General features: G+C 41.5%; 1 protein-coding gene across 1 annotated transcript in view; it reads right to left on the bottom strand.

Annotated features, from left to right (window-relative positions):
* LOC117518442 (adenylate kinase 4, mitochondrial-like) overlaps positions 1-15,536 on the bottom strand; it is a 48,113-nt gene extending 32,577 nt beyond the window's left edge. Inside the window, exons 1-2 of the mRNA XM_034179563.1 lie at positions 15,201-15,536; positions 7,748-7,867 (exon numbers count right to left, since the gene is read on the bottom strand). Coding sequence (XP_034035454.1) covers positions 7,748-7,867; positions 15,201-15,342 — 262 coding nt within the window. The 5' untranslated portion in view covers positions 15,343-15,536. The remainder of the gene's footprint in view (positions 1-7,747; positions 7,868-15,200) is intronic.
* Between the last annotated feature and the right edge of the window lie 10,013 nt (positions 15,537-25,549).

The following is a 25,549-nucleotide window of genomic DNA, read 5'->3' as shown; positions in this document are numbered from 1 at the left end:
CAACTGTGATTGTGCATGAGCTGGACATGCCCGAACATGTCCTGGAAGGCTTCATCACGGCGTTGCTTTGCGCCATGCAGCTCCACCGCGACCGCGGAATTCCGCTCCTCTTTCCATGACAAAAACTCCTGTAACAGTGGAATGTGCCGTTCATTTCTAAACTGGACGCTGTCTTGATCCGGTATGTCGTCTGACTAGCACAGGAATTGTGAAAAGACGTGGACATCAGCACATTAAGACAGACGTGCGGAGGAGTTCCGCACGTCGCGGTGGAGCTGAGTCTGTCGATCGGCACTGGGAGCGCGCTGCTCCGCGGCGCGTCCCTCCGCTTTTCTTTCCATGAAAAAAACTCCTGTAACAGTGGAATGTGCCGAAAAAGTGCTGATGTCCACGCCTTCTGCCTTTTTGTGAAAGTTAGACGAGGTCCCGGATCAACAAAGCCTTCACGTTGGAAATTATCTGGTTGTTTCAGCGGGGTCTGAGCCTGTCGATCGGCGCTGGGAGCGTGCCACGCTCTCAGCAGTTGTGGGCCGTCCTTAAAGTGGCAGTAACACTCCTTAATCTGTATAATCCCCATAAAATCGTCCCTGAAAGCCATATTAATTTTCCGAACGGTGTCCACCTAGAGGTCTCTCACAGTTTCTGGAAAAAAATTGATGCAGCAAAGCTCCAAATCGTTCAGACATTTATTCGCAATAAAAAAACGACGAGAGGGTGGACCAGTGCTCACACAAAGCCTGCTCACAGGCGAATGACGCAACCGACAGGCGTGAAAAAACTCACGCATGCGCACGAAGGTTCAAGCTTGTCTGATGCAATCACACGTGATTCAAATCCATATGGTTTTGGAAAAAAATAAAAAGGTCGGATACTTTTCTAACAGACCTCATATATCATTAGCAGAGGAGTCAGAGGTAGTTCATGGTTATACAGGTTGGACATATGAATGCACGTACTGATGATATCATCAGGTCTGTCATGAGCATGAGACAAGATCAGATAATACAACTGCATATGTCTGTAATCTTGTTGTTGGCATTCTGTCTCAGTGATGGGCACAGTTCTGCTAATCTGCTAACCCCTAATTAGCAAAGGCAACTTTTTTGTTAGCTGATTACTTTTTCAGCTAACTTTGAAAACCATCAATGGACCAATTAACTTCCGCTAAATTTAGTTCCAATAACTTTTAGACTGCTAATATATTTTTGTGAGCATAGTGAATATAGCTTAACATTTAAAAACATTTGTAAAGTGTGAAATCATACGTTTTAGTTCCTGCCTGTTCTGTGTTTTGGAGCAGACAAACAGCTATGAGAGGTAGAGCTCAATCCTCTGTCAGCAGAGGAGACCTGGCTACAAGAGACAAAAGAAGAAAATTTAAAAAAGAGAATTTATTTTCATAGCCATACGGTCATGCAGACGGGTCGGAGGAGTCATGCACAGCAACGCAGTTTTGACTTATGGTTAAAATTTTAAACAAACTAATTCTGGACAGATTTTTGAAATTACCATCACCTCTGTCGTTTTTACAAAGTGAAAATATCAGCTATATGTTTTTGTTTTAAAGTAATGCACTAATTTGTACAGTTTTAGTGTTTACAGACACACATGCCAAAAGGCATTACAGGAAAATGAAGCTTCCTGTCATCAGTGGTTGGTCGATTTATAAAAACCAACACACAAGTTACTTGGCATTGGTTTTTACAAATAAATCTGTATTTGTAAATATGTCATTTTTTTCATTTGTAAAAAAAAAGGCAATTTGAAAACTGAAACTTCTGTTCAAGTAATTCAGCAGCATGTATAGCAAATGTGTGGCAACTGGTATTCACACTCCCATCCAGTAGATGGCAGTGTTCATGGCAGTGTGAATACCAATTGCCACACATTTGCTATAGAGGGTCAGGTCATTTTGTGTCCCGCGCCCATTCTGGATTACGACGCGGTGGCCGCTGTGATAAGATACGTGCATTTGGCGAACAATCGCAGTAGCTTCAACGTCGGTGTGAAGAAGCCTCAAGGCACCGTGGCGCTGAGAGAGATCTGTCGCTACCAGAAATCCACTGCTCCCAGAATTTTATTTTCTTTTATTCTGCAATAAAATTATATACGAATACATAAAAATACTGCAGAGGATAACACAAGAACGCTTCCAATACGGATGCTTATTTACATTGTGGTCCTCGAGCACCGAGCTGCTGATCCGCAAGCTGCCCTTCTAGCACCTGGTGAGAGAAATCACTCAGGACTTCAAGACCGATCTCTGCTTTCAGAGCTCCGCTGTGATGCTCTGCAGGAGGTCGGCAAGGCTGACCTGGTCGGCAGCTTCCTAGTTCACAATATCGCAGTGTGACACTGTCGGCCAGTTCGTTACATCACCGCTAAATTCACTATCTGGTATAAGATACGGATCCACTGAACCAACTGCTACACATCTATCATGATAAATAGCTTTATTTTGAGGATTTAAAGCATAGTAATAACCGTACAATCTCTCCATTTTTCTATCACGTGCCATCCTCCTTGTAATCCAGAATGGAGACGGCACCTGTCCTGCAGCAAATCGGTCACGTGATTGAAAACCCTCTATACGTGCTGAATCACACTTAAACAGAATTTTCAGTTTTCAAATTACCTTTTTTTCTTTTTTTTACAAATGAAAAAAAATATGACATATTTAAAAATAGAGATTTATTTGTAAAAACCAACACACACTTTACAGTAACTTGTCAAAACACCTTGTATACTACTAATTGCCCACATATGTTAGCTGCTGGCAAAAATGATTTTTTTTCCCATCGCATATAGTACAGAGTTTATAAAAATAAAGTTGCTCCACTTCTGGTAAAAAAGTGGTATAATATAATGACTAGTATGATGGGGGGTTTTTTCTGCATGCAACATTGACATTTGCAAGTCATGTAAGAGATGACACCCAGTTCATGCATCATCTATTATGTCTGACTGCAGATGACTAATGCTGTGCTGTATCATAAAGACTTGCTGCCACTGCAATACATGCCTGAAAGAATGAATTTGGCACAGATAAATCAATCAATCAATTTTTTTATATAGCGCCAAATCACAACAAACAGTTGCCCCAAGGCGCTTTATATTGTAAGGCAAGGCCATACAATAATTATGTAAAACCCCAACGGTCAAAACGACCCCCTGTGAGCAAGCACTTGGCTACAGTGGGAAGGAAAAACTCCCTTTTAACAGGAAGAAACCTCCAGCAGAACCAGGCTCAGGGAGGGGCAGTCTTCTGCTGGGACTGGTTGGGGCTGAGGGAGAGAACCAGGAAAAAGACATACTGTGGAGGGGAGCAGAGATCGATCACTAATGATTAAATGCAGAGTGGTGCATACAGAGCAAAAAGAGAAAGAAACAGTGCATCATGGGAACCCCCCAGCAGTCTACGTCTATAGCAGCATAACTAAGGGATGGTTCAGGGTCACCTGATCCAGCCCTAACTATAAGCTTTAGCAAAAAGGAAAGTTTTAAGCCTAATCTTAAAAGTAGAGAGGGTGTCTGTCTCCCTGATCTGAATTGGGAGCTGGTTCCACAGGAGAGGAGCCTGAAAGCTGAAGGCTCTGCCTCCCATTCTACTCTTACAAACCCCAGGAACTACAAGTAAGCCTGCAGTCTGAGAGCGAAGCGCTCTATTGGGGTGATATGGTACTACGAGGTCCCTAAGATAAGATGGGACCTGATTATTCAAAACCTTATAAGTAAGAAGAAGAATTTTAAATTCTATTCTAGAATTAACAGGAAGCCAATGAAGAGAGGCCAATATGGGTGAGATATGCTCTCTCCTTCTAGTCCCCATCAGTACTCTAGCTTTTAGGGAACTTTTAGGACAACCTGATAATAATGAATTACAATAGTCCAGCCTAGAGGAAATAAATGCATGAATTAGTTTTTCAGCATCACTCTGAGACAAGACCTTTCTGATTTTAGAGATATTGCGTAAATGCAAAAAAGCAGTCCTACATATTTGTTTAATATGCGCTTTGAATGACATATCCTGATCAAAAATGACTCCAAGATTTCTCACAGTATTACTAGAGGTCAGGGTAATGCCATCCAGAGTAAGGATCTGGTTAGACACCATGTTTCTAAGATTTGTGGGGCCAAGTACAATAACTTCAGTTTTATCTGAGTTTAAAAGCAGGAAATTAGAGGTCATCCATGTCTTTATGTCTGTAAGACAATCCTGCAGTTTAGCTAATTGGTGTGAGTCCTCTGGCTTCATGGATAGATAAAGCTGGGTATCATCTGCGTAACAATGAAAATTTAAGCAATACCGTCTAATAATACTGCCTAAGGGAAGCATGTATAAAGTGAATAAAATTGGTCCTAGCACAGAACCTTGTGGAACTCCATAATTAACTTTAGTCTGTGAAGAAGATTCCCCATTTACATGAACAAATTGTAATCTATTAGACAAATATGATTCAAACCACCGCAGCGCAGTGCCTTTAATACCTATGGCATGCTCTAATCTCTGTAATAAAATTTTATGGTCAACAGTATCAAAAGCAGCACTGAGGTCTAACAGAACAAGCACAGAGATGAGTCCACTGTCCGAGGCCATAAGAAAATCATTTGTAACCTTCATTAATGCTGTTTCTGTACTATGATGAATTCTAAAACCTGACTGAAACTCTTCAAATAGACCATTCCTCTGCAGATGATCAGTTAGCTGTTTTACAACTACCCTTTCAAGAATTTTTGAGAGAAAACGAAGGTTGGAGATTGGCCTATAATTAGCTAAGATAGCTGGGTCAAGTGATGGCTTTTTAAGTAATGGTTTAATTACTGCCACCTTAAAAGCCTGTGGTACATAGCCAACTAACAAAGATAGATTGATCATATTTAAGATCGAAGCATTAAATAGTGGTAGGGCTTCCTTGAGCAGCCTGGTAGGAATGGGGTCTAATAAACATGTTGATGGTTTGGATGAAGTAACTAATGAAAATAACTCAGACAGAACAATCGGAGAGAAAGAGTCTAACCAAATACCGGCATCACTGAAAGCAGCCAAAGATAACGATACGATAAGAAAGTCATGAAGTCATTACTAGTTAAAGTTAATGGAATACTCAGCTCAATAGAGCTCTGACTCTTTGTCAGCCTGGCTACAGTGCTGAAAAGAAACCTGGGGTTGTTCTTATTTTCTTCAATTAGTGATGAGTAGAAAGATGTCCTAGCTTTACGGAGGGCTTTTTTATAGAGCAACAGACTTTTTCCAGGCTAAGTGAAGATCTTCTAAATTAGTGAGACGCCATTTCCTCTCCAACTTACGGGTTATCTGCTTTAAGCTATGAGTTTGTGAGTTATACCACGGAGTCAGGCACTTCTGATTTAAAGCTCTCTTTTTTAGAGGAGCTACAGCATCCAAAGTTGTCTTCAATGAGGATGTAAAACTATTGACGAGATACTCTATCTCACTTACAGAGTTTAGGTAGCTACTCTGCACTGTGTTGGTATATGGCATTAGAGAACATAAAGAAGGAATCATATCCTTAAACCTAGTTACAGCGCTTTCTGAAAGACTTCTAGTGTAATGAAACTTATTCCCCACTGCTGGGTAGTCCATCAGAGTAAATGTAAATGTTATTAAGAAATGATCAGACAGAAGGGAGTTTTCAGGGAATACTGTTAAGTTTTCTATTTCCATACCATAAGTCAGAACAAGATCTAAGATATGATTAAAGTGGTGGGTGGAGTCATTTACTTTTTGAGCAAAGCCAATAGAGTCTAATAATAGATTAAATGCAGTGTTGAGGCTGTCATTCTCAGCATCTGTGTGGATGTTAAAATCGCCCACTATAATTATCTTATCTGAGCTAAGCACTAAGTCAGACAAAAGGTCTGAAAATTCACAGAGAAACTCACAGTAACGACCAGGTGGACGATAGATAATAACAAATAAACTGGTTTTTGGGACTTCCAATTTGGATGGACAAGACTAAGAGTCAAGCTTTCAAATGAATTAAAGCTCTGTCTGGGTTTTTGATTAATTAATAAGCTGGAATGGAAGATTGCTGCTAATCCTCCGGCCCGGCCCGTGCTTCGAGCATTCTGACAGTTAGTGTGACTCGGGGGTGTTGACTCATTTAAACTAACATATTCATCCTGCTGTAACCAGGTTTTTGTAAGGCAGAATAAATCAATATGTTGATCAATTATTATATCATTTACCAACAGGGACTTAGAAGAGAGAGACCTAATGTTTAATAGACCACATTTAACTGTTTTAGTCTGTGGTGCAGTTGAAGGTGCTATATTATTTTTTCTTTTTGAATTTTTATGCTTAAATAGATTTTTGCTGGTTATTGGTAGTCTGGGAGCAGGCACCGTCTCTACGGGGATGGGGTAATGAGGGGATGGCAGGGGGAGAGAAGCTGCAGAGAGGTGTGTAAGACTACAACTCTGCTTCCTGGTCCCAACCCTGGATAGTCACGGTTTGGAGGATTTAAGAAAATTGGCCAGATTTCTAGAAATGAGAGCTGCTCCATCCAAAGTGGGATGGATGCCGTCTCTCCTAACAAGACCAGGTTTTCCCCAGAAGCTTTGCCAATTATCTATGAAGCCCACCTCATTTTTTGGACACCACTCAGACAGCCAGCAATTCAAGGAGAACATGCGGCTAAACATGTCACTCCCGGTCTGATTGGGGAGGGGCCCAGAGAAAACTACAGAGTCCGACATTGTTTTTGCAAAGTTACACACCGATTTAATGTTAATTTTAGTGACCTCCGATTGGCGTAACCGGGTGTCATTACTGCCGACGTGAATTACAATCTTACCAAATCTACGCTTAGCCTTAGCCAGCAGTTTCAAATTTCCTTCAATGTCGCCTGCTCTGGCCCCCGGAAGACAATTGACTATGGTTGCTGGTGTCGCTAACTTCACATTTCGCAAAACAGAGTCGCCAATAACCAGAGTTTGATCCTCGGCGGGTGTGTCGTTGAGTGGGGAAAAACGGTTAGAGATGTGAACGGGTTGGCGGTGTACACAGGGCTTCTGTTTAGGGCTACGCTTCCTCCTCACAGTCACCCAGTCAGCCTGCTTTCCCGGCTGCTCGGGATCTGCCAGGGAGTAACTAACGGCGGCTAAGCTACCTTGGTCCGCACCGACTACAGGGGCCTGGCTAGCTGTAGAATTATATATTATGTAGAAAGATAAAGAACTGCATATTTTTAATAGTGGTCTCTCAATTAAAGTAGGTACATGGCACTAAATAAGCAAAATTTCTCATAAAGAAAATACACACAACATCAATACTTGAAGCATTCTCTAGCACAGTTTATGGATTTTGGGTGGCATGTGGGATGACCAATCAACTTTGAGGGGCGGGTAGCAGTTCTGACAACCTGTCGTGCTGCAGTGTTACTCATATTACATCACTACAAAGCATCAAAGCAGAAATAAGCTCCTGTAAATAAAAGCACAGGTGATGCAATGGAACTGAAGTTCGAAACCTCCACTTTAATTGTATAAGAATAAAACTGAAACATGATTCAGTGTAGGTTTTAGGGTATGCCACATGGCTTCTTATTTTAATCTGACTGGTTTTTAATTGGCTGTAGTTTAGGGTATCGTGGACATGTCCTTCATGCATGTCAAAGAGCCGCTGAGCAAGGTACAGCAAATCAAACATCTTGTACAACACTGATGTGTGAGTACGCTGTGTGTGAGCAAATGTGAGGTTTACAAAAATGTGCCATCTGGTTCTTACCGTCCAGCAGCCAGCTGTGTCCACTCAGCTGTTCCAGTCGGGGAATCATGAGTCTGTTTATTATGTGATCCGGCACCAACATCCCTCGTTCTACGTAGGACTTTACCAGCACACCTGCCTCTGAGAGACAACAGACAACAAAATATAGACAATGTGTGTCTGATTTCACTGCAAGTAAAAGGAGGCACAACAGAACCTTCTGTACGTATTTAATCAAGGACATGATTAACAAACGCGCCTGTCAGCAGTGAGGTCTGTGGTACCAATGACAGATGAGTTCAAGATGGGCACGGAATTACATCAAGGACAAGCACCGAGTCCTTTCTTGTTTGCAATGGTGATGAACCGGTGGAATGACAAGTCTCTGCAATATAATGTTCACAGATAACACTGATCTTCAGTGACAGAACAGAGAAAGTTGGAGAGGTGCATGTATGCTCTGGAGAGAAGGGGAATTAAAGTTAAGGCACCTTGACACTTGTACGAGTTTGATCCCCGCATTGCCGTGCAATTCGTCGTGACAATGCATCCCGCTTTGTCCCGCTTGATGCCATGCTAGATAAAATAATCATTTCATAGCAAACGATGATCAAGATGATGAGTTCTGAGAGAATTTGCTCTCAGAACTTTGCTGATGAAACCATTCTTTCATCGCTCCCAGAATCACAGAGAAATTATCTACAGCTGCAGGTTGTCTCATGTGCATTATATGGTGGATAATGCATTTGGAATCTTGTCTCAAAAGTAATTACTTATAATATATATTGTAATGGATTGGTAAGAGTTAATTTTCATTCCTCTTTATTAATTAGATAATGTATCTGTAAAATTATGTTTATTACAGATGTAACATCTTGTCATAGTTGTTCAGATGCCCTGCTCACAATGACATGCATTGACATGCAATGACATGCAGTGTTTTAAAATAGGTTGTGTAATGGTCACGGCTAGGTCACGAAATGAATGTATGCCAGAGGTTTTGAACATTTCAAAGTTTTCACTGCGCAATGCAGCCGCGCACAGTTTACGACGGGCTTACTCACTGCCACACCAGATTGCGTGCCAGTGCGGTGATGAAATGTGTGCAAGTGCCAAGGTATCTTCAGGGAACACGACAGTAAGCATGTTTGTGAGTGAGAGGCAGGGGAAGGGTGTGGTTGCAAGGAGTCAAAATACTAAAGATGGATGAGTTTCAAAACTTGAAGTTTTCCGTTTGACATTACTGTGGTCGACAGGGGAAGAAGAGAGTGTAGGTGGGGTAGAGTGGCTGGAGACAAGAGGTAGAAATGACAGAAGGGTGTCTACAAGCGTGAAAGGGAAAGTTTGCAAGACTGTAGTGTAGCGTATGGCTGTATCCTCCTTACAGTCCAAGGCACTGACAAAAACAGGAGGGGGAGCTGGAAGGAGCAGAGCTGTAATTTTCTAAAGGAAGTACTGAGCATGGACAGAAGCAGGAATGACCCTATCAGAGGGGCAGTGCAGGCTGGAAGGTTTAAAGACAGTAACACCCCTATTCCACATTTAAGGTGCCATTCTATCAATCAATCAATCAATCAATCAATTTTATTTATATAGCGCCAAATCACAACAAACAGTTGCCCCAAGGCGCTTTATATTGTAAGGCAAGGCCATACAATAATTACGTAAAAACCCCAACGGTCAAAACAACCTCCTGTGAGCAAGCACTTGGCGACAGTGGGAAGGAAAAAACCCTTTTAACAGGAAGAAACCTCTAGCAGAACCAGGCTCAGGGAGGGGCAGTCTTCTGCTGGGACTGGTTGGGGCTGAGGGAGAGAACCAGGAAAAAGACATGCTGTGGAGTTTGCTTACAGGCGAGGGCGATGCACAGATGATGCGATTTCCACCACCATGCATCTTGTTTTAAAACATCTTGATGACAAGTCATCATATGCCCGATTACTTTTTATTGACTTCAGCTCCGCCTTTAATACGCATCAGCCATACTTACTAATTCAGAAACTTAAAGCGCTGGATGTCAACCCGTCACTTATATGGTCAAACAGAACACAGCAGGTTAAGGTAAATTCTAGCCTGTCCCAAATCAAAGACATCAGTACTGGAGCACCACAGGGATGTGTGAGCTCACCTGTCCTTTTTACTTTATATACTAATGAGGGTTCAGCCAAGCACCCTGGGAACTATATTTTTAAATATTCAGATGACTCAGCACTTCTGTGCTTACTTCAACAGAATGATGATTTGAATATCTATCATTCAGAGGTGAGGCAGTTTGTTGAGTGGTGTGATTCCAGTTACCTTACTTTAAATGTTAAAAAGACAGAGGAAGTCATTTTTGATCCAAAGTTAGTTGGCAATCACAACCCTGTAATTATACACCAGCAACCAATCACACAGGTGCAATCGTACAAATATCTTGTTGTCTGTATAGACAGTTCCCTTACATGGAACACTCATGTTGACTGGTTATGTTCCCGCTTGAATCAACGACTCTATTTTCTACGGCGTTTGCGTTTTCATGGAGTCAACCAAAAAATTATGTTACCGTTTTATCAGGCAGTTCTTGAAAGCATTCTAAGATATGGCATAACCACTTGGTTTGGGAACCTTCCTGTGTCCCTAAGATCAAAATTAAACTACCTTGTTCTCACAGCAATGAAAATCATTGGTTTGAAACAGTATAACAATCCTCAGTCAATTTTTGATCAGTGCGTGATGAAGCAAGCGGACAGAATTCTTTCTGACTCCTCCCATGTTCTGCACACGCAATACGAGTTGCTACCATCGGGCCGGCGTTTCAGAGTCCCCCATTGCAGACTGAATAGATACAGGAACTCTTTTGTTCCTATATCAATCATAGCCCTTAAATATCATAATAAACACCGCTAACAATCAGGCACATTAGGAGGTTTTAGTACTTGTATGTTTTTTATTTATTTTTATTCTCTATTTATGTATTTATTTATTTATTGTTATGAACTGTTTATGTCTTGTTCTGTATCTTTGTATGGGTCATGATTTTTGAGAAGTCCAAGACAAATTTCCCCATGGGGACATTAAAAGTATATATCTATCTATCTATCTAATGCTTAAATGCAGAGTGGTGCATACAGAGCAAAAAGAGAAAGAAACACTCAGTGCATCATGGGAACCCCCCAGCAGTCTAAGTCTATAGCAGCATAACTAAGGGATGGTTCAGGGTCACCTGATCCAGCCCTAACTATAAGCTTTAGCAAAAAGGAAAGTTTTAAGCCTAATCTTAAAAGTAGAGAGGGTGTCTGTCTCCCGGATCTGAATTGGAAGCTGGTTCCACAGGAGAGAAGCCTGAAAGCTGAAGGCTCTGCCTCCCATTCTACTCTTACAAACCCTAGGAACTACAAGTAAGCCTGCAGTCTGAGAGCAAAGTGCTCTATTGGGGTGATATGGTACTATGAGGTCCCTAAGATAAGATGGGACCTGATTATTCAAAACCTTATAAGTAAGAAGAAGAATTTTAAATTCTATTCTAGAATTAACAGGAAGCCAATGAAGAGAGGTCAATATGGGTGAGATATGCTCTCTCCTTCTAGTCCCCGTTAGTACTCTAGCTGCAGCATTTTGAATTAACTGAAGGCTTTTCAGGGAACTTTTAGGACAACCTGATAATAATGAATTACAATAGTCCAGCCTAGAGGAAATAAATGCATGAATTAGTTTTTCAGCATCACTCTGAGACAAGACCTTTCTAATTTTAGAGATATTGCGTAAATGCAAAAAAGCAGTCCTACATATTTGTTTAATATGCGCTTTGAATGACATATCCTGATCAAAAATGACTCCAAGATTTCTCACAGTATTACTAGAGGTCAGGGTAATGCCATCCAGAGTAAGGATCTGGTTAGACACCATGTTTCTAAGATTTGTGGGGCCAAGTACAATAACTTCAGTTTTATCTGAGTTTAAAAGCAGGAAATTAGAGGTCATCCATGTCTTTATGTCTGTAAGACAATCCTGCAGTTTAGCTAATTGGTGTGTGTCCTCTGGCTTCATGGATAGATAAAGCTGGGTATCATCTGTGTAACAATGAAAATTTAAGCAATGCCGTCTAATAATACTGCCTAAGGGAAGCATGTATAAGTGAATAAAATTGGTCCTAGCACAGAACCTTGTGGAACTCCATAATTAACCTTAGTCTGTGAAGAAGATTCCCCACTTACATGAACAAATTGTAATCTATTAGATAAATATGATTCAAACCACTGCAGCGCAGTGCCTTTAATACCTATGGCATGCTCTAATCTCTGTAATAAAATTTTATGGTCAACAGTATCAAAAGCAGCACTGAGGTCTAACAGAACAAGCACAGAGATGAGTCCACTGTCTGAGGCCATAAGAAAATCATTTGTAACCTTCACTAATGCTGTTTCTGTACTATGATGAATTCTAAAACCTGACTGAAACTCTTCAAATAGACCATTCCTCTGCAGATGATCAGTTAGCTGTTTTACAACTACCCTTTCAAGAATTTTTGAGAGAAAACGAAGGTTGGAGATTGGCCTATAATTAGCTAAGATAGCTGGGTCAAGTGATGGCTTTTTAAGTAATGGTTTAATTACTGCCACCTTAAAAGCCTGTGGTACATAGCCAACTAATAAAGATAGATTGATCATATTTAAGATCGAAGCATTGAATAATGGTAGGGCTTCCTTGAGCAGCCTGGTAGGAATGGGGTCTAATAGACATGTTGATGGTTTGGATGAAGTAACTAATGAAAATAACTCAGACAGAACAATCGGAGAGAAAGAGTCTAACCAAATACCGGCATCACTGAAAGCAGCCAAAGATAACAATACGTCTTTGGGATGGTTATGAGTAATTTTTTCTCTAATAGTTAAAATTTTATTAGCAAAGAAAGTCATGAAGTCATTACTAGTTAAAGTTAAAGGAATACTTGGCTCAATATAGCTCTGACTCTTTGTCAGCCTGGCTACAGTGCTGAAAAGAAACCTGGGGTTGTTCTTATTTTCTTCAATTAGTGATGAGTAGTAAGATGTCCTAGCTTTACGGAGGGCTTTTTTATAGAGCAACAGACTCTTTTCCAGGCTAAGTGAAGATCTTCTAAATTAGTGAGACGCCATTTCCTCTCCAACTTACGGGTTATCTGCTTTAAGCTACGAGTTTGTGAGTTATACCACGGAGTCAGGCACTTCTGATTTAAAGCTCTCTTTTTCAGAGGAGCTACAGCATCCAAAGTTGTCTTCAATGAGGATGTAAAACTATTGATGAGATACTCTATCTCACTTACAGAGTTTAGGTAGCTACTCTGCACTGTGTTGGTATATGGCATTAGAGAACATAAAGAAGGAATCATATCCTTAAACCTAGTTACAGCGCTTTCTGAAAGACTTCTAGTGTAATGAAACTTATTCCCCACTGCTGGGTAGTCCATCAGAGTAAATGTAAATGTTATTAAGAAATGATCAGACAGAAGGGAGTTTTCAGGGAATACTGTTAAGTCTTCAATTTCCATACCATAAGTCAGAACAAGATCTAAGATATGATTAAAGTGGTGGGTGGACTCATTTACATTTTGAGTAAAGCCAATTGAGTCTAACAATAGATTAAATGCAGTGTTGAGGCTGTCATTCTCAGCATCTGTGTGGATGTTAAAATCGCCCACTATAATTATCTTATCTGAGCTAAGCACTAAGTCAGACAAACGTCTGAAAATTCACAGAGAAACTCACAGTAACGACCAGGTGGATGATAGATAATAACAAATAAAACTGGTTTTTGGGACTTCCAATTTGGATGGACAAGACTAAGAGTCAAGCTTTCAATGAATTAAAGCTCTGTCTGGGTTTTTGATTAATTAATAAGCTGGAATGGAAGATTGCTGCTAATCCTCCGCCTCGGCCCGTGCTACGAGCATTCTGGCAGTTAGTGTAACCCATTCTACTACATCGCCCACAATTTTCATAAGTTCAGAGGTGTTATTAGGTTCCAAAAACAGCGTTTTCAGTTTTAGAAGTGTTCATTTCTCGCTAGCTTTTACATAATATATGAGAAACATGTATATAAACACACAAAACAAAGCGATTTTGGAGAGAGCAGCCACTGACATCACAGTGCAGCTCTACTCTGATTGGCTGTCACACCTGTCACTCAAAAACAACAGACTGAAACAGAATGTAACTTTTTTAACCTCTTAAAATAGGTCAGGGTTAGCCATCGTTAAACTTGTCTAAGGTCTGTGTCCCAAGAATGTTTCCTGTAAATTTGAAGACTCTGGGAGTAATAGGACTGGACTTATGCTGAGCACAGACAGACAGACATAGGACTATACTTATGCTGAGCACAGACAGACAGACATAGGACTGGACTTATGCTGAGCACAGACAGACAGACGCAAAGCCTTTGCAATACCCGATGGCCATATTTGATGGCCTCGGGTAATTAATCATTATAAAACCGCTCATTATAATTTGTTGTTTTAGATCGGTTAACTAATTTGCCAGAACTATATCACTATAACTATAACGCGCCTCATGTATTCTGATTACAACTGTTATTTCAGAAGAAATAAGCAAGCAAACAGCACAGCCACAGAACTTCAAGTTTCACAAGAGGGTCTGGTGGAAAATATTTCTTCGAATAACCACGTTATTGAATTCAGTAACCAAAACAAACTCGAAAGCCAGTTACTGCATCCTGCAAAAATTAATATCAGTGGGGTGGAATAGAATTAATTCCAGCTGGTTCCTGGTGGACGTAAACAGGAACCATAAAGACACAGCAGTTTAATAAGCAAGGTTTGGGGAAACTGGAGGCTGCAGCTGGAATGGATCCATGTGATATTAGAAAGCAAAAAAACAAAAATGCAATCATATGACAGAATCTGATTTTGTTCAAGATCAAATGAGATCTGTCAGTTTTGCTGTAACTTGCATGAGTTTTTATAACAGTGTGTGTGTGTGTACACTTGTTTTCATTACAATTCAGGACATTTTTATAACACACCTTCAATATCAGGACACTGAAGAACTGTGACATTTTCCACGTCTTCGTTTTTCGGAGCACTCTAAAGCATTCTAGACACCCCCCACCAACATGCTCCCAGACCAAAAATCCCCAATGTCCTAAAATATCACAATTTTTGGAAAATAAGTCTGTTTACTGATTTCGCTCATATTCAATTTCACCTCCTAGTGGCCATTTTGGTAACAACAGTTTTCACACACTTTCAGTGTGATGTTATTCTACTTATAAGTCAGTGTCCTCATATGTAGCATAAAAAAGGTTTGATCAAAATATAGCCCTAGCCAGAAACTCAACAGATGGACATATTCCTGTAAGCATGGGTCTGAATGAGTTGATTCTCATGCCTCTAGGACCTTGGGAAAGGCATGTTCCCATTTTTCACATTTCTGTCATACGTCCTCATATGTCAAGGAAACATGGATGAGTGTATGTGTGTGTGTTTCCTGCAGCCTACCTGTATTTGCAGTTATGCTCTGTCGAAGATAGTGGCCACTGGAAAGATACTCCAGGCCGAAACTCTGTGCAATCCGTTTGGATATGGTTCCTTTCCCCGACCCTGGTGGACCCATGATCAGAGCTCGGATTAATTTGGCCATGACTCGGAGGAAAACAGCCCGCTGCTGCTGCTGCCGCCGCTGCTGCTACAAAACACCGCCGATAGAGGCGTGCGTCGCCAAAAAGCAAAACAAATGTCTCTGTTTGTACTCCAAATCCACTGTACACGACCAAACTGGTCCAAAGGCTGGATATCTGCTGAACCAGTCCCAACGATGCGGATTTAGAGTTTATGTTTTGTACGCGCAGGTCGATGCGTGCGCGCGCTGTGTGCTTCTTTCTGTGTCAAAACAAGTTAAAACGCCTTTTTCCGTCTCTTCAGCTGCTCCTCTGTGGCTGCACAGCTCCTTCCTCTCTGCGTCTCTATGAGCAGATTTTTCTCAACGAATGAATGAGGGTGTCTCCAAAACGCCCTATTTTCCTGCGCACATCATCCAGAAAAAATGCGGATGACTTCTTCACAAAGCGCTCGCGGTGAATTGTGGTTATTGTAGTCTTTATTTGTAATAACGTAACATAACCTTTTATTGTGTGATAAAAAAAATTGTGCAAATAGTACATAAAAGCACGCATCAAAAGTTAAAATCCATAGTAATAATTAAAACCATAATAATACTAGTTGCACAATTAATACATAAAACACCATCCAAAGTTAAATAATAGTTAAAAAAAAAAACATCAAATGCAATTGATACAATAGCACATAAAAACACACCACCTAGACAACTGAATCCACCTGGACAACTGAGAGCCTACACAGAAACACCACCTAGGCTAAAACACTGATCTGTATATATTACTGGATAGCTCATTGGCCCACACACTCCATACAATCCGCTGAACAATCCGTACCTGTGCTGAAGAAATTTGCTCCATCCTGTTTCAATGACTACCGCCCTGTGGCATTGACACCCATCATCACGAAGTGCTTTGGACGCCTTGTCATGCCACACCTCAAATCCACCGCCCACCCTGGACCCCTTACAGTTTGCATACCGAGCCAAACGATCTACAGAGGATGCAATCTACTCTGCCCTCCACCTAGCCCTCACCCACCTGGACAAAAAAAAAACACTCATATGTGAGAATGCTGTTCATAGACTTCAGTTCTGCATTCAACACCATATTACCACAACAACTCATCTGCAAACTTGACAAACTAGTGTAAAGGAGGCCAGCAGGTGTCGCTGTGCAGATGTAGTTAGTAAACCTCACTCCCAACAGCTCAAAAGGATTCTCTCTGGTCACAAGGCCAGAGCCCTGGGTTTTAGCGTTCTGGTTAGAGAGTCTGACTTCCATGCCGAGGATCGTGAGTTCGTGTCCCGAGGGGAGCGAATGGGCGGAGTCATAACAACACAACGCAGAGTGCAGCCGCTATAATGGTGCCGTGTACCCGGATGGGAGTGAGTTTAGGAGGGTGAGTGTAACGGAGGCCAGCAGGTGTCTCTGTGCAAATGTAGTTAGTAAACCTCACTCCCAACAGCTCAAAAGGATTCTCTGGTCACAAGGCCAGAGCCCTGGGTTTTAGCCTTCTGGTTAGAGAGTCCGACTTTCATGCCGAGGATCGTGAGTTCGCGTCCCGAGGGGAGCGAATGGGCGGAGTCATAACAACACAACGCAGAGTGCAGCCGCTACACTAGGACTCAGCACCTCTCTCTGCAACTGGCTTCTGGACTTCCTTAGTCATAGGCCTCAAGTAGTACGTGTTGGCAACAACATCTCAAGCAGCATCATACTGAGCATAGGGGCCCCCCAAGGCTGCATGCTCAGCCCCCTGCTCTTCACCCTGCTGACACATGACTGCACGACAACCTACAGCAACAATCACATAGTGTAGTTTGCTGCCGACACAACCCTGGTGGATCTCATCACCAAGGGTGACGAGACTCAATATACACTCTTAAACTGAACACTCCATTTTAATACAATAATTAAGTTAATGTAACTCAAACTTTGAAAAAGTTATAGTCACTCATTCCATTAATTAAACTAACTCAAAAATGAATTGTTGTCATAACAACTCAGTTCCTTTAAGTGAATTTAAAGTTTTGGGGCATTTAAGCGTTGATGATGTATTTCCAGTGCATTCCATTCACTCACTTTAATTGAGTTTATGTAACGGAGGCCAGCAGGTGTCGCTGTGCATATGTAGTTAGTGAACCTTACTCCCAACAGCTCAAAAGAATTCTCTGGTGACAAGAGCTCTGGGTTTTAGCCTTCTGATTAGAGAGTCTAACTTCCATGCTGGAGATCATGAGTTTGCGTCCCGAGGAGACCGAATGCACAGAGTCAACAAGGTAAACCAAAGAATGCATCAAAAAATGTAATGCAAATTTTGAAACCTAGAGAGAACAGGGACAAACATTAACCCAGTAACATACGAGGTCTATTAGAAGTATCCGACCTTATTATTTTTTCAAAAACCATATGGATTTGAATCACGTGTGATTACATCAGACATGCTTGAACCCTCGTGGGCATGCGAGAGTTTTTTCACGCCTGTCGGTTACGTCATTCGCCTGTGGGCAGTCTTTGAGTGAGGAGTGGCCCACTCGTCGATTTTTTCATTGTTTAGGAATGGCTCAGAGACTACTGCTTTGTTTGATTAAATTTTTTTCAAAACTGTAAGGCACAACTGAGTGGACACCATTCGATAAATTCAGCTGGTTTTGGTAAAAATTTTAACGGCTGATGAGAGATTTTGGTCTGGTAGTGTCGCCGTAAGGACGGCCCACGGCGCCTGACGGCGATCTGCTTCGAGGCGGCAGCGTCTCACCGTTTCAAGTTGAAAACTTCCACATTTCAGGCTCTGTTGACCCAGGAAGTCGTCAGAGAACAGAGAACTTTCAGAAGAAGTCGGCATGAGGAGTTTATTCGTACATTCATTGTTAACGCATTTTGTAATGAAAGAACGTGCGGGCAGAGTCCATGTCGGGCTGGACCCGACGGCGGGGGGTCGCGACAGGAAAAACACCTCCGTTGGAAACCTTAACGGGCAAGTTGGAACATGCCCAAGCTGTTAAACAATTTCTCAGTTATTCACTTGTTGAAAGCCATCAAAAGCCGCCTGAATTTTACAAATGGTTTTCAACACGGAGGTGTTTTTCCTGTCGCGGCGCACACAGATTTGCCGAGTCATCACGGAAACGACTCGCGAATTTGCGCGCACGTCTTTCATTAAAAAATGTCCTTAAACAGTGGAATGTCCGCATAAAGTCCTCATGCCGGCCTCTTCTGAATCTTCTCTGTTCTCTCACGACGTCCTGGGTGAATTAAGCCTTAAATTAGGATGTTTTCAGGTCGAAACAGGCCGATGACGGCGCCTGGAAGCGCTGCACAACGTCCTGCCCAGCTTAATTTCTCGAATAGTGTCCACTCGGATATTCCTCACAGGTCCAGAAAAAATTTTGATAAAGCAACGCGCGCCGTCTCGAGCAGCGTGTGAAACAAAGGAATGCAACCAAGAGGGCGGGACACATCTCACTCAAGGCCTGCCCACAGGGAAATGACGTCACCGACACGCGTGAAAAAACTCACGTATGCGCATGAGGGTCAAGCGTGATTGGTGTAATCGCACGTCATTCAAATCCATATAGTTAAAAATAAAAATAAAAGGGCGTCTTATTATCATAGACCTCGTACTATATGTTTATATTTATATTGCTGTGTAATGGAACTTTATAGATATTAGGATCTTTTTCCATTGTCTGATTATGGCTGTGTTCCCAGTGCAGCCACAGTTAATTTCCTCTTGCAATGTTTCTTCCTATCAAGAGTTGGGAGGATGTAATGTTGGACTAAAGCTGCATAGTTCCAATTTTCACAATACGTAGTCCTTTCAACCACAACAATAACTATGTTGCATACGTGTCAATGACTTGGCCAAATACAATGCAATTTTACAAACTGTACATGTATCCCATGCTGGCCGTAGGTTATGATATTGTTTATTACTTTATTTATTTATTGTATATTTGTTGTGCATGACAGTTGTTTTCTGTATTGTGGTATTTTGTGACCATGCTGTTGTGCTGCCTTCTTGGCCAGGTCACTCTTGGAAGAGAGATTTTTAATCTCAATGAGGCTTTCACCTGGTTAAATCAATATACGAGGTCTGTTAGAAAAGTATCCGACCTTTTTTTTTTTTTTTTTTCAAAAACCATATGGATTTGAATCACGTGTGATTGCATCAGCCAAGCTTGAACCTTCGTGAGCATGCGTGAGTTTTTTCACGCTTGTCGGTTGCGTCATTTGCCTGTGAGCAGGCTTTGTGTGAGCACTGGTCCACCCATCTCGTCGTTTTTTTATTGCAAATAAATGTCTGAACGATTTGGAGCTTTGCTGCATCAGTTTTTTCCAGAAACTGTGAGAGACCTCCAGGTGGACACCGTTCGGAAAATTAATATGGCTTTCAGGGACGATTTTATGGGGATTATACAGATTAAGGAGTGTTACTGCCGCTTTAAGGACAGCCCACAACTGCTGAGAGCGTGGCGCTCTCCCAGCGCTGATCGACAGGCTCAGACCCCGCTGAAACAACCAGATCATTTCCAACGTGAAGGCTTTGTTGATCCGGGACCTCGTCTAACTTTCACAAAAGGCAGAAGGCGTGGACATCAGCACTTTTTTGGCACATTCCACTGTACAGGAGTTTTTTTAATGGAAAGAAAAGCGGAGGGACGCACCACGGAGCCATTCATTACGCGGCACAAAACCACCTCCGTGTTGGTCTCACAGGACGGCTTTCAGGTGGATTTCAGATGGATTCCAGTTGCTTTTCAGTCGTGTGATTAACCAACTGTGATTGTGCATGAGCTGGACATGCCCGAACATGTCCTGGAAGGCTTCATCACGGCGTTGCTTTGCGCCATGCAGCTCCACCGCGACCGCGGAATTCCGCTCCTCTTTCCATGACAAAAACTCCTGTAACAGTGGAATGTGCCGTTCATTTCTAAACTGGACGCTGTCTTGATCCGGTATGTCGTCTGACTAGCACAGGAATTGTGAAAAGACGTGGACATCAGCACATTAAGACAGACGTGCGGAGGAGTTCCGCACGTCGCGGTGGAGCTGAGTCTGTCGATCGGCACTGGGAGCGCGCTGCTCCGCGGCGCGTCCCTCCGCTTTCTTTCCATGAAAAAAACTCCTGTAACAGTGGAATGTGCCGAAAAAGTGCTGATGTCCACGCCTTCTGCCTTTTTGTGAAAGTTAGACGAGGTCCCGGATCAACAAAGCCTTCACGTTGGAAATTATCTGGTTGTTTCAGCGGGGTCTGAGCCTGTCGATCGGCGCTGGGAGCGTGCCACGCTCTCAGCAGTTGTGGGCCGTCCTTAAAGTGGCAGTAACACTCCTTAATCTGTATAATCCCCATAAAATCGTCCCTGAAAGCCATATTAATTTTCCGAACGGTGTCCACCTAGAGGTCTCTCACAGTTTCTGGAAAAAAATTGATGCAGCAAAGCTCCAAATCGTTCAGACATTTATTCGCAATAAAAAAACGACGAGAGGGTGGACCAGTGCTCACACAAAGCCTGCTCACAGGCGAATGACGCAACCGACAGGCGTGAAAAAACTCACGCATGCGCACGAAGGTTCAAGCTTGTCTGATGCAATCACACGTGATTCAAATCCATATGGTTTTGGAAAAAATAAAAGGTCGGATACTTTTCTAACAGACCTCATATATCATTAGCAGAGGAGTCAGAGGTAGTTCATGGTTATACAGGTTGGACATATGAATGCACGTACTGATGATATCATCAGGTCTGTCATGAGCATGAGACAAGATCAGATAATACAACTGCATATGTCTGTAATCTTGTTGTTGGCATTCTGTCTCAGTGATGGGCACAGTTCTGCTAATCTGCTAACCCCTAATTAGCAAAGGCAACTTTTTTGTTAGCTGATTACTTTTTCAGCTAACTTTGAAAACCATCAATGGACCAATTAACTTCCGCTAAATTTAGTTCCAATAACTTTTAGACTGCTAATATATTTTTGTGAGCATAGTGAATATAGCTTAACATTTAAAAACATTTGTAAAGTGTGAAATCATACGTTTTAGTTCCTGCCTGTTCTGTGTTTTGGAGCAGACAAACAGCTATGAGAGGTAGAGCTCAATCCTCTGTCAGCAGAGGAGACCTGGCTACAAGAGACAAAAGAAGAAAATTTAAAAAAGAGAATTTATTTTCATAGCCATACGGTCATGCAGACGGGTCGGAGGAGTCATGCACAGCAACGCAGTTTTGACTTATGGTTAAAATTTTAAACAAACTAATTCTGGACAGATTTTTGAAATTACCATCACCTCTGTCGTTTTACAAAGTGAAAATATCAGCTATATGTTTTTGTTTTAAAGTAATGCACTAATTTGTACAGTTTTAGTGTTTACAGACACACATGCCAAAAGGCATTACAGGAAAATGAAGCTTCCTGTCATCAGTGGTTGGTCGATTTATAAAAACCAACACACAAGTTACTTGGCATTGGTTTTTACAAATAAATCTGTATTTGTAATATGTCATTTTTTCATTTGTAAAAAAAAAGGCAATTTGAAAACTGAAACTTCTGTTCAAGTAATTCAGCAGCATGTATAGCAAATGTGTGGCAACTGGTATCACCACTCCCATCCAGTAGATGGCAGTGTTCATGGCAGTGTGAATACCAATTGCCACACATTGCTATAGAGGGTCAGGTCATTTTGTGTCCCGCGCCCATTCTGGATTACGACGCGGTGGCCGCTGTGATAAGATACGTGCATTTGGCGAACAATCGCAGTAGCTTCAACGTCGGTGTGAAGAAGCCTCAAGGCACCGTGGCGCTGAGAGAGATCTGTCGCTACCAGAATCCACTGCTCCCAGAATTTTATTTTCTTTTATTCTGCAATAAAATTATATACGAATACATAAAAATACTGCAGAGGATAACACAAGAACGCTTCCAATACGGATGCTTATTTACATTGTGGTCCTCGAGCACCGAGCTGCTGATCCGCAAGCTGCCCTTCTAGCACCTGGTGAGAGAAATCACTCAGGACTTCAAGACCGATCTCTGCTTTCAGAGCTCCGCTGTGATGCTCTGCAGGAGGTCGGCAAGGCTGACCTGGTCGGCAGCTTCCTAGTTCACAATATCGCAGTGTGACACTGTCGGCCAGTTCGTTACATCACCGCTAAATTCACTATCTGGTATAAGATACGGATCCACTGAACCAACTGCTACACATCTATCATGATAATAGCTTTATTTTGAGGATTTAAAGCATAGTAATAACCGTACAATCTCTCCATTTTTCTATCACGTGCCATCCTCCTTGTAATCCAGAATGGAGACGGCACCTGTCCTGCAGCAAATCGGTCACGTGATTGAAAACCCTCTATACGTGCTGAATCACACTTAACAACAGAATTTTCAGTTTTCAAATTACCTTTTTTTTCTTTTTTTTACAAATGAAAAAAAATATGACATATTTAAAAATAGAGATTTATTTGTAAAAACCACACACACTTTACAGTAACTTGTCAAAACACCTTGTATACTACTAATTGCCCACATATGTTAGCTGCTGGCAAAAATGATTTTTTTTCCCATCGCATATAGTACAGAGTTTATAAAAATAAAGTTGCTCCACTTCTGGTAAAAAGTGGTATAATATAATGACTAGTATGATGGGGGTTTTTTCTGCATGCAACATTGACATTTGCAAGTCATGTAAGAGATGACACCCAGTTCATGCATCATCTATTATGTCTGACTGCAGATGAATAATGCTGTGCTGTATCATAAAGACTTGCTGCCACTGCAATACATGCCTGAAAGAATGAATTTGGCACAGATAAATCAATCAATCAATTTTTTTATATAGCGCCAAATCACAACAAACAGTTGCCCCAAGGCGCTTTATATTGTAAGGCAAGGCCATACAATAATTATGTAAAACCCCAACGGTCAAAACGACCCCCTGTGAGCAAGCACTTGGCTACAGTGGGAAGGAAAAAACTCCCTTTTAACAGGAAGAAACCTCCAGCAGAACCAGGCTCAGGGAGGGGCAGTCTTCTGCTGGGACTGGTTGGGGCTGAGGGAGAGAACCAGGAAAAAGACATACTGTGGAGGGGAGCAGAGATCGATCACTATGATTAAATGCAGAGTGGTGCATACAGAGCAAAAAGAGAAAGAAACAGTGCATCATGGGAACCCCCAGCAGTCTACGTCTATAGCAGCATAACTAAGGGATGGTTCAGGGTCACCTGATCCAGCCCTAACTATAAGCTTTAGCAAAAAGGAAAGTTTTTAAGCCTAATCTTAAAAGTAGAGAGGGTGTCTGTCTCCCTGATCTGAATTGGGAGCTGGTTCCACAGGAGAGGAGCCTGAAAGCTGAAGGCTCTGCCTCCCATTCTACTCTTACAAACCCCAGGAACTACAAGTAAGCCTGCAGTCTGAGAGCGAAGCGCTCTATTGGGGTGATATGGTACTACGAGGTCCCTAAGATAAGATGGGACCTGATTATTCAAAACCTTATAAGTAAGAAGAAGAATTTTAAATTCTATTCTAGAATTAACAGGAAGCCAATGAAGAGAGGCCAATATGGGTGAGATATGCTCTCTCCTTCTAGTCCCCATCAGTACTCTAGCTTTTAGGGAACTTTTAGGACAACCTGATAATAATGAATTACAATAGTCCAGCCTAGAGGAAATAAATGCATGAATTAGTTTTTCAGCATCACTCTGAGACAAGACCTTTCTGATTTTAGAGATATTGCGTAAATGCAAAAAAGCAGTCCTACATATTTGTTTAATATGCGCTTTGAATGACATATCCTGATCAAAATGACTCCAAGATTTCTCACAGTATTACTAGAGGTCAGGGTAATGCCATCCAGAGTAAGGATCTGGTTAGACACCATGTTTCTAAGATTTGTGGGGCCAAGTACAATAACTTCAGTTTTATCTGAGTTTAAAAGCAGGAAATTAGAGGTCATCCATGTCTTTATGTCTGTAAGACAATCCTGCAGTTTAGCTAATTGGTGTGAGTCCTCTGGCTTCATGGATAGATAAAGCTGGGTATCATCTGCGTAACAATGAAAATTTAAGCAATACCGTCTAATAATACTGCCTAAGGGAAGCATGTATAAAGTGAATAAAATTGGTCCTAGCACAGAACCTTGTGGAACTCCATAATTAACTTTAGTCTGTGAAGAAGATTCCCCATTTACATGAACAAATTGTAATCTATTAGACAAATATGATTCAAACCACTGCAGCGCAGTGCCTTTAATACCTATGGCATGCTCTAATCTCTGTAATAAAATTTTATGGTCAACAGTATCAAAAGCAGCACTGAGGTCTAACAGAACAAGCACAGAGATGAGTCCACTGTCCGAGGCCATAAGAAAATCATTTGTAACCTTCATTAATGCTGTTTCTGTACTATGATGAATTCTAAAACCTGACTGAAACTCTTCAAATAGACCATTCCTCTGCAGATGATCAGTTAGCTGTTTTACAACTACCCTTTCAAGAATTTTTGAGAGAAAACGAAGGTTGGAGATTGGCCTATAATTAGCTAAGATAGCTGGGTCAAGTGATGGCTTTTTAAGTAATGGTTTAATTACTGCCACCTTAAAGCCTGTGGTACATAGCCAACTAACAAAGATAGATTGATCATATTTAAGATCGAAGCATTAAATAGTGGTAGGGCTTCCTTGAGCAGCCTGGTAGGAATGGGGTCTAATAAACATGTTGATGGTTTGGATGAAGTAACTAATGAAAATAACTCAGACAGAACAATCGGAGAGAAAGAGTCTAACCAAATACCGGCATCACTGAAAGCAGCCAAAGATAACGATACGATAAGAAAGTCATGAAGTCATTACTAGTTAAAGTTAATGGAATACTCAGCTCAATAGAGCTCTGACTCTTTGTCAGCCTGGCTACAGTGCTGAAAAGAAACCTGGGGTTGTTCTTATTTTCTTCAATTAGTGATGAGTAGAAAGATGTCCTAGCTTTACGGAGGGCTTTTTTATAGAGCAACAGACTTTTTCCAGGCTAAGTGAAGATCTTCTAAATTAGTGAGACGCCATTTTCCTCTCCAACTTACGGGTTATCTGCTTTAAGCTATGAGTTTGTGAGTTATACCACGGAGTCAGGCACTTCTGATTTAAAGCTCTCTTTTTTAGAGGAGCTACAGCATCCAAAGTTGTCTTCAATGAGGATGTAAAACTATTGACGAGATACTCTATCTCACTTACAGAGT

The sequence above is a fragment of the Thalassophryne amazonica genome, chromosome 10 (assembly GCF_902500255.1).
Source record: "Thalassophryne amazonica chromosome 10, fThaAma1.1, whole genome shotgun sequence".
In the NCBI taxonomy this organism is placed as follows: domain Eukaryota; kingdom Metazoa; phylum Chordata; class Actinopteri; order Batrachoidiformes; family Batrachoididae; genus Thalassophryne; species Thalassophryne amazonica.
The sequence above is the reverse complement of the archived record's forward strand: the minus strand, read 5'-3'. Positions and strand labels throughout refer to the sequence as shown.